Source organism: Limulus polyphemus, unplaced genomic scaffold (genome assembly GCF_000517525.1).
Source record: "Limulus polyphemus unplaced genomic scaffold, Limulus_polyphemus-2.1.2 Scaffold4541, whole genome shotgun sequence".
In the NCBI taxonomy this organism is placed as follows: domain Eukaryota; kingdom Metazoa; phylum Arthropoda; class Merostomata; order Xiphosura; family Limulidae; genus Limulus; species Limulus polyphemus.
Genome location: NW_013670151.1, coordinates 11345 through 29528, shown reverse-complemented (window position 1 = coordinate 29528; position 18184 = coordinate 11345). Strand labels below are relative to the sequence as shown.

General features: G+C 34.9%; 1 protein-coding gene across 2 annotated transcripts in view; it reads left to right on the top strand.

The window, feature by feature from the left end:
* LOC106471321 (neprilysin-1-like) overlaps positions 1–10687 on the top strand; it is a 56305-nt gene extending 45618 nt beyond the window's left edge. For both annotated transcript variants that reach the window (XM_022399934.1, XM_022399933.1), the window contains exons 16-22: positions 1030–1081; positions 2229–2296; positions 3419–3549; positions 4637–4702; positions 7040–7153; positions 8980–9056; positions 10425–10687. In XM_022399934.1, the coding sequence (XP_022255642.1) occupies positions 1030–1081; positions 2229–2296; positions 3419–3549; positions 4637–4702; positions 7040–7153; positions 8980–9056; positions 10425–10530 (614 nt within the window). In that variant the 3' untranslated portion in view covers positions 10531–10687. The remainder of the gene's footprint in view (positions 1–1029; positions 1082–2228; positions 2297–3418; positions 3550–4636; positions 4703–7039; positions 7154–8979; positions 9057–10424) is intronic.
* The last annotated feature ends 7497 nt before the right edge of the window (positions 10688–18184 follow it).

The following is an 18184-nucleotide window of genomic DNA, read 5'->3' as shown; positions in this document are numbered from 1 at the left end:
ATATGCTGTGTTTCCAGTACTGTTTTGTGAATGTTATATTGTTGAATGTCACATGCTGTGTTTCCAGTACTGTTTTGTGAATGTTATATTGTTGAATGTCACATGCTGTGTTTCCAGTACTGTTTTGTGAATGTTTTATTGTTGAATGTCATATGCTGTGTTTCCAGTACTGTTTTGTGAATGTTATATTGTTGAATGTCATATGCTGTGTTTCCAGTACTGTTTTGTGAATGATTTATTGTTGAAGGTCATATGTTGTGTTTCTACCCCTGTTTTGTGAATGTTGTATTGTTGAATGTCATATACTGTGTTTCTACCCCTGTTTTGTGAATGTTGTATTGTTGAATGTCATATGCTGTGTTTCTACCCCTGTTTTGTGAATGATTTATTGTTGAAGGTCATATGCTGTGTTTCCAGTACTGTTTTGTGAATGTTATATTGTTGAATGTCATATGCTGTGTTTCTACCCCTGTTTTATGAATGATTTATTGTTGAAGGTCATATGCTGTGTTTTAAGTATTGTTTTATGAATGATTTATTGTTGAAGGTCATATGCTGTGTTTCCAGTACTGTTTTGTGAATGATTTATTGTTGAATGTCATATGCTGTGTTTCTACCCCTGTTTTGTGAATGATTTATTGTTGAAGGTCATATGTTGTGTTTCTACCACTGTTTTGTGAATGTTGTATTGTTGAATGTCATATGCTGTGTTTCTACCACTGTTTTGTGAATGTTATTGTTTCTGTACACTATGTCAAGAGGTTAGCCATAATGTGAACATTAGAAGAATAGTGTACTTCAGGTATCTTTACAATTTTGATTTTATATATAAATATATTTATGGGATTTGAGTGACGAGAGCGAGTTGTACATTTTTGAATAAATTTTTCTTGTTTTTTAAATCATTATACAATGTAGGACTTTTTATACATAAATGAAATTATCTAAAATGATAAAAACAAAACTCATAACTAGAGATGTTTTATTGTTATAACCTTGTTTTCTGACCTTATTTTTTTATTTTCCCAGCTTTTCCTGCAGGAATTCTCCAAACTCCTTTTTTCTCGAGTGACAGACCCGTGTAAGTGACCGTTTGAGTTCTGATCATTCCGTGTTTTCAACTTTTAAACCTTAGCGTCATTAACTGCTAACTTAGATTCAAAACATGCAATGAACGAATTCATCTGTATGTTTCCAAATATAGATTTAATAAGGCGATTTTTAGTTATCTCTCTTTAAGTTATAATGTTTATTTTGTATTCGTTCTAACCCTTTCACTTGAAACTTTATAAACAAATATTTTAAAGGTTTATTAACAAGAGCTCGGTTCACTATATATTATCAACTTCTGATCAAGGAAACAAGGATCGTAACTAAACTTTTTATTTTTTATGTTTATAATGCAATGATTCATCAGTTTGCTACCCTCGTTATTAGCGACATTTTCGGCCATAATCCCAATAATACATCACAAGGTTCGGACAGCTTAGACAATTTAGATGTGTTCTAAATTCACATACTAAGCTAACAATACAAATTAATCCTCCTAATAAAATATATAATGAAAATGAAATATGATAAATATGTATAAATATATTACACGTTTTAACAAACACTATTAATTAAAGATATAATACAATATAATTTACATAGAACGTCATTGTCTACTTAAAGCACTAACACCAATTCCATGACCTAACATTTAGTTTAACGAGGTTTTGTATACTAAATGTATCCCTGTAAGAGGCTTAAAACCCTTTTTATCTTTACTAAGAAATGACTCAGCGTTTTAACCAGGTGTGTCACAAAGTAACAATTTGTCAGTGTCAACTGTTGCCTGATAGCATCATGGTTATCTCAGTGAAATGTTGCGTATGATATATTTCTTACATTCTCAATTTTATCCTTTGAAAATAAAAGTTTCAACGGAGTAATTGTCTAAGTAGCACTAGTCCAGAGTAGACGTCACAGAGCACTTTAGGTTACCTTTATCGTGTTCAAAGTTACAGAAAATTTATTAGAAATTCAAACTGATTGAAACAAAATCCGCTCATTGAAAGTCCTCAGTCCAAAACAATATTTGATTAAAGTAACTATTGTTTAAACGCTGCAGGTTTTATAGTGGTGCTTATAATATCTATCACGGTATTATATTGGATTACTGTTGAGGAATAACAAAAATTACAGTCTCTGAGTTCAGAAAATTACTTTTTTCTTTCTTATATCAGGGCGATGAATTTTGGAGGAATTGGAATGGTGATTGGACATGAAATAACACATGGTTTTGACGATCAAGGTTTGTATTTTTATAACCTAGAAGACGGCTTTGTTTAATTCCAGAATCCCTTGTTGCTTGATGAGCTTAATAACTAAATGGTTAAACACTGTATATCCGTGTCTAATGTTTCTGCTACTAATAATATTATCATGTTATTATAGCAAATGAAGAGCTTAACATTCAATTGAATAAAAAAAACAAACACAAATTGATTAGTATTGATTAATTTGTCAGAAGTAAATGGTTTCTGTAGCCCAGTCGATATAAGTTTCTTCTAGAGAATATCAACGTCACATAGTGTGATCACTGGTTTAGGTTTCTGCTAGAGAATGTCAACGTCAGGTAGTGTGATAACTGGTTTAGGTTTCTTCTAGAGAATGTCAACATCACATAGTGTGATCACTGGTTTATGTTTCTTCTAGAGAATATCAATGTCATATAGTGTGATCACTGGTTTAGGTTTCTTCTAGAGAATGTCAACGTCACATAGTGTGATCACTGGTTTAGGTTTCTTCTAGAGAATGTCAACGTCACATAGTGTGATCATTGGTTTAGGTTTCTTCTAGAGAATGTCAAAGTCTGATAGTGTGATCACTGGTTTAGGTTTCTTCTAGATGATGTCAACGTCTGATAGTGTGATCACTGGTTTAGGTTTCTTCTAGATAATGTCAACGTCTGATAGTGTGGTCACCAATGTGGGTTTCTTCGAGAATGTGTCAACATCACATAGTGTGGTCACGTTATAGTTCACTTCAATATTAAATAATGGGTGTAGGTCACATGGGACATTATTTGGTTTTCTTTATAAGTTGTATAGGCTAGAAAATCCAGCAAAACTGTATGTTCAAGATAGCTTAGTGTGTCATTTGGGACATGTTGTGTTACTTAAGTTTTGTTGTGTTATTTGGAACATGGCTGTTTATTGGAGATTGATATGGTTTGATGTGTTACTTGGGTCTTGCTATGTTATCTACGTTGTTTTGTTTGATTGTTAATGTTCTACAAGTGTAAGAACTCTCCATTGGTGAGAACATTGGTTAATGTCCAGTAAATGAACCTTGGGATGAAACTTTGGATTCTTTCAAACTCACTTACGCGCGTTGTTAAAATTAAAATTAGTATTTTTTTCATTGTTTTTAGGTAGCCTTTATGATGGTGAAGGAAATATCAAACTCTGGTGGACCAAAGATACCCGAGAAAAGTTTGACGAAAGGGCCAAGTGTTTTATTAATCAATACAACAACTATAAAGATGACACCACAAAGCTGAATGTAATTACTTTTATTTTTGTTTCCATACCAATCAAAATATAACTTCTAAGTGCATTTTTTTGGGGGGAAAATAAGAAGTAATTTAAGGCCCTAATATGAAATTGTCGTTAAGTCTCAGCTACGTGTAGATAGAAAAAACTTATTTATAGTTTTCTTTATTTTCGTTTTTCGTAAACCGTTGAACTCGCTGATGTGAGACCAAAAACGACATTGTTGAATTAGAGCCTCGGTTAATTTGGAAAACAACAATATCTGTTGTGCTTTAAGAAATTATTACATGGTGATTTTTTAAGATGTCTAGGTGGTTCTTTCGTATCTTAAGAGTTTCGTAAATGAAAGTAATCAGTCTAAACTGACATATGAACAGTATAATTTTATAGATTATAATGAGACGTATAAGCGTTATATACTGATTACACAGGCCTACAATGGTTATATTGTCTTGAAATTTTTACATGGTCTATTGTAATTCCTGTACGCTGAATCCGAAGATAATATCCATTTTTCTCCATCACGTACAGATTTTTCACAAAACGTCATAACGCAATACATAAAAGAAAGACCACAACACGTAGTTTGAGGCTAGATTTCACACATAAAAAAGGATGAATGTGGATGCATATTCGTTTGACATCAATGTTCTTCACTTTTCTTCAGTTGTTTTGTTTGTATTTTTGTTAACAAACATAATAATAAAAAATGTTCATTGTGGTAAATGAAATAATAATTTGATCTAAGTAAGTGTTTTTTCTCTTCCCGATTTGTAAAAAAAAAAAATCCTCACGTGATAGAAAAAAATGGATATTATTTTCGAAATCTGAGAAGCTGAATTATGAAAAGTCCGTTATTAAAACCAAAACAACTTTTATTAAGTTTAAATTCGCAGGCGTGTGTAATTGTGATACACTCGAACAGTGTATACTGTTTATTATGAAACAAGAAAAGAGTATGTAGTAGATATTTTGAGAAATATGGTCACTAAGTAATAATTGTTGTCAAAGTCTATTACTGCTCTGTAGCACATTAATGTTTTTTTTTTTATGGAAACCGCTTTAATATCATTTTAATAATCTTCTTTTATGTGCAGCTGAACGGGAAAAATACTCTCGGTGAAAATATTGCTGACAACGGAGGATTAAGAGAAGCTTACAAAGTGAGTGTGAATATACTGCTAATGATTCAGTTAAGGTAACTAACAAAACTGCTTGTGTGTGAATATACTGCTAGTGATTCAGTTTAGGTAACTGACAAAACTGCCTGTGTGTGAATATACTGCTAGTGATTCAGTTTAGGTAACTGACAAAACTGCTTGTGTGTGAATATACTGCTAGTGATTCAGTTTAGGTAACTGACAAAGCTGCTTGTGTGTGAATATACTGTTAATGATTCAGTTTAGGTAACTGACAAAACTGCCTGTGTGTGAATATACTGCTAGTGATTCAGTTTAGGTAACTGAAAAAACCGCTTGTGTGTGAATACACTGCTAATGATTCAGGAAACTGACAAAACTGCTTGTGTGTGAATATACTGCTAGTGATTCAGTTTAGAAAGCTGACAAAGCTGCTTGTGTGTGAATATACTGTTAATGATTCAGTTTAGGTAACTGACAAAGCTGCTTGTGTGTGAATATACTGCTAATGATTCAGTTTAGGTAACTGACAAAACTGCTTGTGTGTGAATATACTGCTAGTGATTCAGTTTAGGTAACTGACAAAACTGCTTGTGTGTGAATATACTGCTAATGATTCAGTTTAGGTAACTGACAAAGCTGCTTGTGTGTGAATATACTGCTAATGATTCAGTTTAGGTAACTGACAAAACTGCCTGTGTGTGAATATACTGCTAATGATTCAGTTTAGGTAACTGACAAAACTGCTTGTGTGTGATTATATTGCTAATGATTCAGTTTAGGTAACTGAAAAACTGCTTGTGTGTGAATATACTGCTAATGATTCAGTTTAGGTAACTGACAAAACTGCTTGTGTGTGATTATATTGCTAGTGATTCGGTTTAGGAAGCTGACAAAACTGCTTGTGTTTCATTTAATATTTTTTTTACTTTTATTTTTCGCAGGAAAGAACGATTTTCAAAGTTTTTACTTTCCCACACGGGAAGCGAAATTTATCCAGAAGTGTCTTTTTTTACATGGCCAGGTGGTTAGGGCGCTCGACTCGCATACTGCGGGTCGCAGGTTCGAGTCCCCGTCCCACCAAACATGCTCGCCCTTTCAGCCGTGGGGGCGTTATAATGTGACGGTCAATCTCACTATTCGTTGGTAAAAGAGTAGCCCAACAGTTGGCGGTGGGTGGTGATGACTAGCTACCTTCCCTCTAGTCATACACTGCTAAATTAAGGACGGCTGGCACAGATAGCCCTTGTGCGAAATTCATAATAAACAAACAAACATACATACAACTGATTAGTAACTGAATGAGGTAGTTGAATTCCACTTCAGAATGAACAAGACTAAAGGATATGAACTCTTTACAAAGTGTTGTATTACACATCGAAGTACCTTTTGTATTTAAATATGCGTGTACACGTATTTATAATTAAAGTTCTAGCCATAATATTTTCACCATAAGGAAGATCGTCGAAACTAGTGCTAGAAACTGAACTGAAAAATATTTTTTTTTGGTTTAGAAGAGCGAAACTGCTAATAAAAAACAACTACAAAACTAGAAATATTTCTAGGTTTGAAAAAACGGTAAGTGATCGTTGAAAACTGTTGAAAAACTACAAAAATAAAAATATTTTTGTGGTTTAAAACAGGTGAAGTTAATTTTGAAAACTGCTAAAAAAGCAATAAAAATTAACAGCAAAATACACTGGATACAAATCTTTAATTTTAGTCTATGTTTTTTCTATATTCTTTCTATTTATTTGTCTATAAAAAGTATCATACAAAAAATTACTTTTGAGAGGCATTTTTAAAAAGAAGTGTTTGTCTCTTCGACGAGCTGCTAGTATTTTAGTTTTCAAATAATTTAAAAATTCTTAAAGTTAACTTCTAAATATTATGAGCTCTAAATTGTTATTACTATTAGGAAGTAAGATTTCGTGTAACGGGTGTAAATCACCACCTTTTACCCTTTGCACAGTGCTGTAGCTAATTGTTGTAAATATATATATATAAGTGTGAGTGTGTAAACCTAACGAAATGAGAACTAAAACAACGAATTACGAATTAATACTGGTGCTTGCCGCTAGATGGCGTACTATTCACTTCTCGAGAAAATCTACAACCAGTTTGTTAATACTTTTGCATTGTGTTCAATATCTAGTTGATAATTTGTATTAATATAAATTTACAAAAAATACTGGCTAGGATTTTGTTGATTTCCTTTTTGAGCTGAGTTGAGACTAGTTAGAACTGGTAACTGAAAACTACCTTTCTCTCTGTTGAACCTAAAAACTATTTGATATTTATTGTTGCAATGTGTAATTTGTAATGCTGTTGTATCTCACGTCATTCTTTTGATTATTTTAGGGTTACCAAACCTATGTTTTCAAGTATGGGGACAAAGCCAAAAATTACAGATTACCAGGAGACAAGTTTAAAGATATTACACCTGACCAGCTCTTCTTTCTGGCATTTGCTAATGTAAGAACCAGCGGAGTTTTGAATTTCTCTAAATGACAGTTTAGAAACATGTGTTCTTTCTCAACGAGTGCGCGAATTAAAACTATACACAGTACTGATTGTACGTTACAGGTGATACGTTTTTTTTTTTGTTGTTGTTTTTCTAATGTGCTTCCGGGATCCTAACCGTCCCAATTCTCTCCTGCCGACTCTAATATTTTTTTCGGAATTTTTGTTTTCTTGCGGTTACAGGAGATAGAGAGAGAGAGAAAAAAAAACGCTTTACTTTAAGAAACACTTTGGTGAAAGAAAAATGCACTTCCATTTTTCTTTTTTTGTCAGGAAACTGAAACCATTCATATACTTTATTAGGCTTAGGAAACTGAAACCATACATATACTTTATTAGGCTTAGGAAACTGAAACCATACATATACTTTATTAGGCTTCGACACATTTTGCCTCCCATTGGCACAGCAGTAAGTCTGTGGACTTATAATCTAAAAACCAAGTTTCGATACCCGTGGTGAGCATAGTACATATACCACTTTGTAGCTTTGTGCTTAACTACAAGCAAACAAATCAACACATTTGACGTCATGCTTAGTAACACAAATGCATGCAGATTAACGAATCGTTGTTAAATCTTTTGTGGAAGTAGCCGGTATGATCAGTGACTTTTTTTTTTTTGTCTTACTTTATTTTGAGGGAAACAAGGAAACGTGTTAACATAGACCAAATGGTGAGCCGAGCACCCCCGAGCGTGTCCGACTGTGGATCCGAGGTTCGCGGAATTATAATTACATTTCACCTACTTAACCTAGTTGGCATCATAGTAGTTGTTGTTCATGCAGTTAATGATATAAATAAGTACGTTGACCACTAATGTGTCTGTCGGATCCTAGTTTTCCTCATTAGCCCTGGTATTGGGCGAAAAAGGCTTCCTCGGTACTGGATGTGGTTGACATATAAGTCCGTAGCCATGCCGAACTTCGACGTGGAACAAAATAAATTGTACGGGAATCACTTTAAGTAAAAGGGTAGAGGCCATCTACTAGCGATATATAGAACTATATATTGCTCAGTAAAAGATGTTTTTAATTTTTCTTCGTAAAAGCCATGAGTTAAAACATCCCTAGCTCAACGTACAGTATTTACAAAGAGTGCCATGTATCCTAGACCCGATTATAACAGTATCTCTTAAGATCAAATGCCCCTGGCTCCATCTACAGTATAATCCAATAGCGACATGTTCCTCTGACTCGGTCTACAGTATCCACAACTGATTTAAGTATATTTTGTTTACGCTTTAGTTTAAAAATCAAACTTCTTCCAGCTCTGTTGGTTTCAAAATGTTATTATCTAACGTTTTCCTTTTTTTAATGTGGTTACAAAACACCACTGCTTCTCATCACACATTTAGACCTGTTTACTCTTTTTATCATTTTTCTAAATTCTTCTACTTCTTTTCTGATAAAATGTGCTACTCAAACGTGTAACAACTCGTGAACATAGTTCTATGTTCTCCATGGTAAAACAAATGTCAGTTTGACGTAGCATGTTTTTTGTTCTTTTAATGTTCACTAAGCTAAGCCTTATGAACAGTTTTCATCCAAACTATTTTATGTAAAAAAACAAAGATCTTATCTTTAGTTTATTTGTAAGATAAGAACCACAACTCCGAGAATGTTATTAAATTATTGTAGTGATGAAAACTGAGTAATATATATATATATACGTTTGTTCTTCTTCCCAGGTTTGGTGTAGCAATGCCCGTCCTCAGTACATAGTAAACATGATCCAGTATGAAACTGAGTAATATATATATACGTTTGTTCTTCTACCCAGGTTTGGTGTAGCAATGCCCGTCCTCAGTACATAGAAAACATGATCCAGTATGATACCCATAGCCCACCGAAGTACAGGTACGTTTACTAAATTGATTCAAAACACCCTGTAAGTTTCTGTTCTCTACACGCTCTTAAGTGTAGTGTGTTTTAGATTTCCTTTCTACACCTTTATAGTGCTTTATTTTTGCCCCCCTTGTGGGTCAGAGGTAAACTTACGGACGTGCAATGCTAAAATCCAGGGTTCTATTCCCGCAATGTACAGAGTGCAGGTATCCCTTTGTGTAGCTTTGCGCCAAAAAAAAACAAAAAACAACAGCAGTAGCGAAAAATTGTTTTAATAAAATGATACCAGAATCAAGTTAATTATATATTTTCATTTGGCCATTCTTTCTTTGATATTATATAGTTGTTGTTTTTTTATTATGTAACTTTTCATAATTTAAGAAATATATCGGTAAATTTAGTTGCATCATCTGGCGTTGTTTCAAACCAATGAATGAGTCTTAGCTGTTGCATTTTGTTAGATAAGAAGATACGGAAATACGTAATGTTGAGGGAAAAACGATCTTTAAATAATAATAATAATAAAAACTTTTTATTTCAACCAACGTTTCGTCATTACAACTTCATCAGAGCAAGTTGTATAAGAACTACGTACGAAATACACGTGCTTATTTTAGGACGGTAATTTGAGTTTTTAGACCAGCAATTACTAAGTGCGTTAATCATTTAGCTAAGTTGATAGAACACTCGCCTGGCGTCAGATAGATGAGTTCGGAATTCGATCTTGAACTCAGGACTTGCAAAAATAGGACCAATATATTCGAATGTCATACCGTCAACAGATAAGTTTGGTTTGAATTTCGCGCAAAGCTACCTGAGGGATATCTGCGCTAGCCGTCCCTAATTTAGCAGTAAAAGACTAGAGGGAAGACAGCTAGTCATCACCACCAACCGCCAACTCTTGGACTACTCTTTTACCAACGAATAGTGGGATTGACCGTCACATTATAACTCCTCAATGGCTAAAAGAGCGAGCATGTTTGGAGACGGGAATTCGAACCCGCAGCTCTCAGATTGCGACACGAGCGCCCCCTAACCAAGGTCACGTCACGCCCCACTACCTAAGAGCTGTAGTTTTTGAGTTATGTTAATTCTTACTTACTCCACCTAGAGTCGATGACTAGGATGTTGTGAATCAATAGGGTTTTAAGTAACTTTCTCTGTGTTACAACCATGTTCAGTTTAAGATATGAAAGAACACTACTGACACCGAGACTGAGTATATGTAAATTGATATTTTGTGTATGTAACGTTATATTTATGTATGGTGTGTTTCTAATATCAAAGCTAATATTACGTAAATTTCCTTTTCGAAATGTCTAGACATTTATACTTATCTATTGCATACTTCGTAAATAACATGTAAATATTTTTCGACAGAGTTTGGGGCCCTCTGTCCAATTTTGAACAGTTTGCTCAGACTTTCAACTGTAAAGAAGGCGACACAATGGTTAAACCAGCAAAAGATCGGTGCGCCATCTGGTAAGGGTGTTTGGAATAAGGTCAAGGAAAACTTAGAAATACTGGCTGGACACAACGGAAATCACTAACCAACTTGAAAGCAGATTATCAGAATAAGAAGAAAAAGTTAAAAGCTGTAAATTAGCAGTTTAAAATAAAGTTTTAAAGCTTCTTGCCGAAAACTAATGTACTTTTACATTCTTTATAAACTTTGTATCTTGGTAGATTTTTAATCTCTTCTTATTATTCCCTTCTCATGAACGAAATTACAGAATTAGAAGAAATCACCGCTTTTCAAATTTCAAAGCAGACGAAATTTAATTCAATACTCTAAACGTTACGTACATAATGTGTTATAAATTCTCTTCGGTGTCCCTAAATCATGTTGAAAACCTTTTTTTTTTTTTTTCGTTTTGAAATTTATAAAATGGTATTATAGATATTTGTATAATATTAGTTCATAATAACAAAAGAGTGCGTGTGTGTGTGTGTGTGTGGTTTGATAAATCTATAGAAGCTGTTAACAGTTTCCTGTCATTGGTGATTTCAAGCATAATAAAGCAACACCTTTTATTTCCTCTGTGTGTGTGTGTTTTGTGTGCTTCATAATCTCGAAGAAAATGAACAAAAATATATGCACGTATAAATATTTATTGGTGTACATATAAATAGTGTAACACCACGTGCTGTTAAATGTATAATAATATGATAAATTACAAATTAACTAACAGTACGTAATAAAAGCATTTTCTTTACGTTTAATGTAGAGCCGTTAAAAGGTAAACTTGTATTATGGTTACAGTAAATTTTAATTTAGTAACGTCTTTAAATTATTTTATTATAAGTATTATAACTTATTAGAACGTTTTTTTTTGTTGTTTTTTTACAAATATCTCGAATGCAATTTGTTCTAACTTGAAATATTTATTTCTTAGAGGACGCTAGTGTATGATATCTTAATGTGAAAACTAGCGGTACTTGTAACTTTTCTGAGCATTGCTCCCCAGTGGCATAGTGGTATGTCTGCGGTCTTACAACGCTAGAAACCGGGTTTCGATACCCGTGGTGGGCAGAGCACAGATAGTCCATTATGTAGCTTTGGGCTTGACTTCAAACAAAAAGAAATTCTGAGTATTCCCGATTGTTTCCTTTACATTTAATGTCAATTAAGTTTTAGGTTCAACGTAAAGAGTAACAATGTTCGTTTACCTTCAAATAGTTGTTGTAATGTTGTGAACAATAACAGTATCTTCTAACAAAACAACAACAGTCCATCTTCTAACAGTAGAATAATAACCAGCCTTCTAACAAAACAACAACAGTCCATCTTCCAACAGAAGGAAAATAACCAGCCTTCTAAGAGGACAACAACAGTCCATCTTCTAACAGAAGGAAAATAACCAGCCTTCTAAGAGGACAACAACAGTCTATATTGTAATATAAAAATGGTTTCCAATCTTCGAACAGATCGATAATATTTATTCTAACAGTACAACAATAAATAACTCATGTGATACGAAATTGAAAGAAGACTGATAGTGATTTTATCACATTTTTCTTTACCATCCTTGTACGGGTTTCCGGTAATAAGAGTATGATATTACTTCAACCATAAACTACTAATCAATTTATATGTGAACAACAGTAAACTATCTTCTACAAAAACTCTGAAGCTTGTGATAGAATCACAATGAAGATCGCGATACTAAATAAAAATGGTAACTTCTACAAATTATCTGATGAAGCAATTTGTACTTGGAGCTCTAGATGGCGCTTCAAGTTGCTTCGGTTCCCAATGGCACAAGACCTCGAACCTCATATGATTCTGTTCAAAGTTCTTCTGTAAAACCCGTGAGCGCAACACTAACCGACTCTGTAACGTAATTTAATGTAATTATAATAAATATTTATAAATTGTATTTATGGCAAAGCTACTAAGTTTATCTGCCGTCATCCCTAATTTTGGACAACTGACGAGAGGGAAGGCAGGTAGTCAGTAGTGCCCTATTATCCAAACTAAGGGATTGACTGTCATTCTTATAACGCACCCTCGGCTTAAAGTGCGGGGAATATTTTGTGGTTTTGCACGGTTACGAACCCAACTTGGCCCGGTGGCTAGGAGGCGCTTGACTCGCAACCTGAGGTTGCGGGTTAAAATCCCCGTCCCACCAAACATACTCAATATGCTCGTCCTTTCAGCAGTGTGGGCGTTATAATGTGACGGTCAATCCCACTATTCGTTGGTAAAATAGTAGTCTAACAATTGGCGGTGAGTGATGGTGACTAGCTGCCTTCCTTCTAGTCTTTCACTGCTAAATTAGGGACGGCTAGCGCAGATAGCCCTCGTGTAGCGTTGCACGAAATTCAAAACAAACCGAACCCAACTTGCCAGCTTTGAAATTCAGAGCTCTACCGTAGGGCCGCGTCTAGTTAAACAAATAGAATCAAATGATTGTCGTAAATTTAGTAATTAATTCGAATGTTAATAATGTACTTGAAACGATTCATCCGTTTACTTTGTCTGGCTTTTCTGATACATGGTGTTAACTGAATTCTCGTTTCTTTAGCTATGTAGAAGATAAACATTACTGTAAGTGTATCTCTGGTCTTTAAGTTTGCTGTTGTTCCAACATAAAATTTTCTTAAATACGATAACTCAAAATTCATAACTTAAACAAAATGTTGTCATTTTAGGGTACCAGAGTGACAACTTATGTACAAAATTAATAAAGCGTATCCTCCTCCCCCCGTCCACACATGCTAAGCTAGAAAAAGAGGTGTTTATTAAAGTATAGAGGGCGAAAACAAAAGAACAGGTAGTAACAAAACAATTTCGATTTTATCTTGAACTAGTAATGACATTTACAGATTGGTTGTAAGTAGAAGTCAGAACATTGAATTTTGAGATTTTATGATACTTGTTTTGAGTACAGCACTCTTATTAGCCAGGTTACAGTGACACGGTACTTCTAGTAAATGTTGTGTTTGTTAGCCAGGTTACAGAGACACGGGATTTCTAGTAAATATTGTGTTTGTTAGCCAGGTTACAGTGACGCGGGATTTCTAGTAAATATTGTGTTTGTTAGCCAGGTTACAGTGACGCAAGATTTCTAGTAAATATTGTATTTGTTAGCCAGGTTACAGTGACACGTACTTCTAATAAATATTGTGTTTGTTAGCCAGGTTACAGTGACACGTACTTCTAGTAAATATTATGTTTGTTAGCCAGGTTACAGTGACGCGGGGTTTCTAGTAAATATTGTGTTTGTTAGCCAGGTTACAGTGACACAAGATTTCTAGTAAATATTGTGTTTGTTAGCCAGGTTACAGTGACACGTACTTCTAGTAAATATTGTGTTTGTTAGCCAGGTTACAGTGACACAAGATTTCTAAGTCACTGTAACCTGGCTAACAAACACAATATTTACACTGTAACCTGGCTAACAAACACAATATTTACTAGAAGTACGTGACACGGTACTTCTAATGAAGATAATGTTGTCTTAGCCAGGTTACAGAGACGAGAGGTTTCACAGAAACCGAGCGTTTCCCGTACACGAGACGTAATTTAATTAAGCTCGAACTGATAACCTAAAGTATGTTGTAACTATATACCAATTTCTGTAAGTTGTTTTTTTTTTTACAGAAACATTTTATGCCCTTTTTTAACACCATAAATCTCGCACTATCGTGTACTTAAAAGTCATAAAGTCACGCTATTACTTTCAAAATACGGGCGAGAAGCGATCGTGAAAGGAGACTGTGATGAACATCCAGAAGGTTAGTACACTATGTTCTTCTTCTTTATTGCCTCGTCTTCTATTGTATCTTCTATTCCTGTCTACTTTGTGGAAGTTAAAGTATGTGAAAAGCATGGCGGAAGATGTGTAGGTCGGTCATCGCCGCGATTATACAAAAACCTCATATTCTGGACCCGCTCCTCCGGGAGTTTATCAATGGGCAAGCGTTTAAAAGCAATCCACTCTATGATTGTTACAAAACGATCATGACACATTCAGTCTGAACTCTTTTCACACTTCATTGAAAGTGTGAGGAACTGTAAGGCACGATTGTTAGTGGACTTTCCCTATTGGAGTATTCATAAACTAAACGCATAGGTGCTTTTGAATATCATCTCATAAAGGGCATATTTGTGCTTTCAAAAAAACCGCCAGGACATCTTCGTGATGTCGGTTTTATGTGGTCCGGTCGCACGATGTCGCTTCGGCACCTGCGCTGAATTTTGTGCGAGGCATCCGTCACAGACTTCCAAAGTCTTTTCATTGCTTTTATCCGAAGAAATTTGGCACGCTTTGAGACGTCCTCCCCCCCACGGAACAAAACCCCACTCAAACTCAAAACTTCTTTAAGAAACTTGACCAACTCTCAGACATGTGTAGACTTTTCAAGGATGAAGAGTTACACCTCATAAACCCAGCATTATACAGGGTGTTGAGTAAATCCCGGAATCCGCCCCTCAAGGATTCTATTATATTGTCTTCATTGCCAACTTGCATATATACTGTATTATTTCTGTTTCTTCTTTGTTCTCATTATATATAGTTACAAGTTACATAACTCGAACTCCCTAGAAAAATCACGATCGTTATACTCCACAAAAAGCAATATATATATATATATATGTATGTGTGTGTTTATTAAATATTCTTACATATCCTTTAAATAAATTGTGTGTCAGTTTTAACATTCCTTTAGACATAAGATTGCAGAATGATGATTTATTGACTTTTAATTTGATGTTTATGTGAACAGCCCTGCAATTGTTGAAGTTATATTTCATGCAAAATTGCTCCCAGATTTAATCTCATGGCACCAATTTTTTTTTTCGTGGGGGGGGGGGGGGAGCATGCCCCCCAGACCCCATAGCATTAGTATGCTTTGCATGCTGATTGTGCTTCGCGCAATATGTGTTATGTGTTGGCTTTTGAACTCACAAATTAGAACCCCCTCTTTCAAACATTCTGCGTACGGGGCCTATTATACTTCACAAAAAGCAATATATATATTTATTTATTAAATATTCTTTTATATATTTCAAATAGATTTTTATGTCAATTTTAACGTCCCTTTAGACGTTTAAGATATCATAGGATTCTTTGAAAATATATTTAAATCAATTTAAGTATATCTTCGAATTCTTACGTATTTAAGTTTAAATGTTTTGATAGTCAAAACGTCCAACACATTCAATTCGTTTAATGTTAAAAACATAAACTTTTGAAAATTTTGTTGGTAATTAATGGTATTCTCTCACCACACATGATACACCAAAAACATCATTACCGCCATTTTGAGCCAAGCATGGCCTACTGGTCATTGTGCTTAAACTCTGAAATCAGGACAAAAACGTGCGAAAACAGCTTTAAGGGCAGTAGAGTGATGGTTAAATCCAACTATCTGGTCAGACAAGAATAGTCCCCCCCCACCCCCCAGTTGGCACAGTGGTATGTCTGCGGACTTACAACGCTAAAAATCGAGTTTCGATATCCGTGATGGCCCGAGCACAGATAGCCCTTTGTGTAGCTCTGTGCTTGACTTCAAACAAACAAACAAGGGTTGACGGATAGTGCTTGGTATAGCTTCGAACGAGGATTCTAAAAACACAACAACAGAAAACTTTTTTTTTGTTTCACTGGTATTCAAAGAAGTGTTAAATACACACTGTATCTTTCGTACAGTTTAAAGTGTGTGTGTGTGTGTCTGTGTTGCAGGTTCTGGGTTTTCAAAGATCACTTTACTCAAGCATGTTTAATGCTTACTTCTTTAACACTCAAAACATCAATACGTTTTATTAGTCTTATCATTCGAGTTAACTTTCTGGTATTTTTGTACCGAATACGCAGATACGCCTATCGAAGAATGAATGATTACATCACTAGAGATAAAAACCATGGCGACCAGAGTCCCATTACTCTTACCCAACCCCTCAGCTTCTGAGGCATTAGAAAGAAGAGGTTGATTGTCAACAGTCCCAATGAGCAGTGTCTATTATGTGATGATGAAGTACTTGAAGAACATACTGAAAAGTTTCGGTAGCAGATGTAGCTCTGGATCTTTGTTGGTTTATAGGAATTGTTGTTGTATTCAGTTTCAACTTGCTATTGAAGCTCCCTATTAGTCGATACCTAGTGACGTGACCAACAGAGCGCAGAGATTTCTGACCGAGGACGGATACCCCACACAAGAAGCCCCACTGCCGTTAAGGGGGAAATTACTCGCCAGACGGGCACGAGAAGGCACGTAGTAGAAATCCTGACAAGGCAGAAAATTTACACCCCTACAGCTACTGAATAATGTTTGTAGCACGTGCTATTGGTGAGGTAACAATACTAGAACTCGCCTTGTGTACTATTCAAGCCACACACTCACCTGAAATCAACGCGCTGTGTTATAAGAAATAGTCATTCACAAACAAAAGTTTTGAAGTTTCTTTTTTCCTTCCCAGTGTTTACCATAAGATTACTAAGATGTGTATTTCTTAACCCTAGAATTGCCATATGACCTCTTCGGTCTTTTTTTTTTTACGTCCATTTGTCTAAACTATTCACCAACCAAAATGTTTACGTATCATAACTTCGTTTATTACACTTACAGAGTCCCAAATACCATAATAGTAAAAATATACATACAAATTCTATGAGCATCACAACTAATCCCACTAATGCCTGTTAGACATTCCCAACGTGTTTAACATAGAAACTAAGCCTTTTTAAATTTATACTTCATTTTACAACACTGAGTAAAATAAAGGTAAAACATAAAACGAGTCAATATGGTGCATTATGTGAACCTCATCAGGACTGAGCGCTATAGAAAACAGGGATAATCTGAGGGTAGTTGGAATGTTAATTACGTTTATTAATTGTTGCGAAAAGATATATGTACAATAGAAGAGTGTCAGTGCTAGTACACTAATAATAGCATTTTTTAGGGAATTGGTTCGTTGTTATCAAGTATAAAACTAAACAATCTATGCTCTGCCCACCAAGGATGCCGAGACTCGACTTTTAGCGTCGTAAAAGTCTGCAGACGGACCGTTTAGCCATTGGGAGCATTTTGCCAGAGAAAAGGAAAACAGAAAAAGACTATATATACATGTCATTATTTCTGTTCAGGGTAGCCCCGTGGTGAAGAAATAACGAACCAAGTTAACTTTCGTGGGTACAACATTGTCTTAATGAAACACGTTAACTTTCGTGGGTATGACAGTGTCTTAATGAAACACGTTAACTTTCGTGGGTACAACATTGTCTTAATGAACCACGTTAACTTTTACAAGAGTGTCCTAATGAACCACGTCAACTTTCGTGGGTATAACGGTGTCTTAATGAAACACGTTAACTTTCGTGGGTACAACATTGTCTTAATGAAACACGTTAACTTTCGTGGGTATAACAGTGTCTTAATGAACCACGTTAACTTTTACAAGAGTGTCCTAATGAACCACGTCAACTTTCGTGGGTATAACGGTGTCTTAATGAAACACGTTAACTTTCGTGGGTATAACAGTGTCTCAATGAACCACGTTAACTTTTACAAGAGTGTCCTAATGAACCACGTCAACTTTCGTGGGTATAACGGTGTCTTAATGAAACACGTTAACTTTCGTGGGTATAACAGTGTCTCAATGAACCACGTCAACTTTCATGGGTACAACA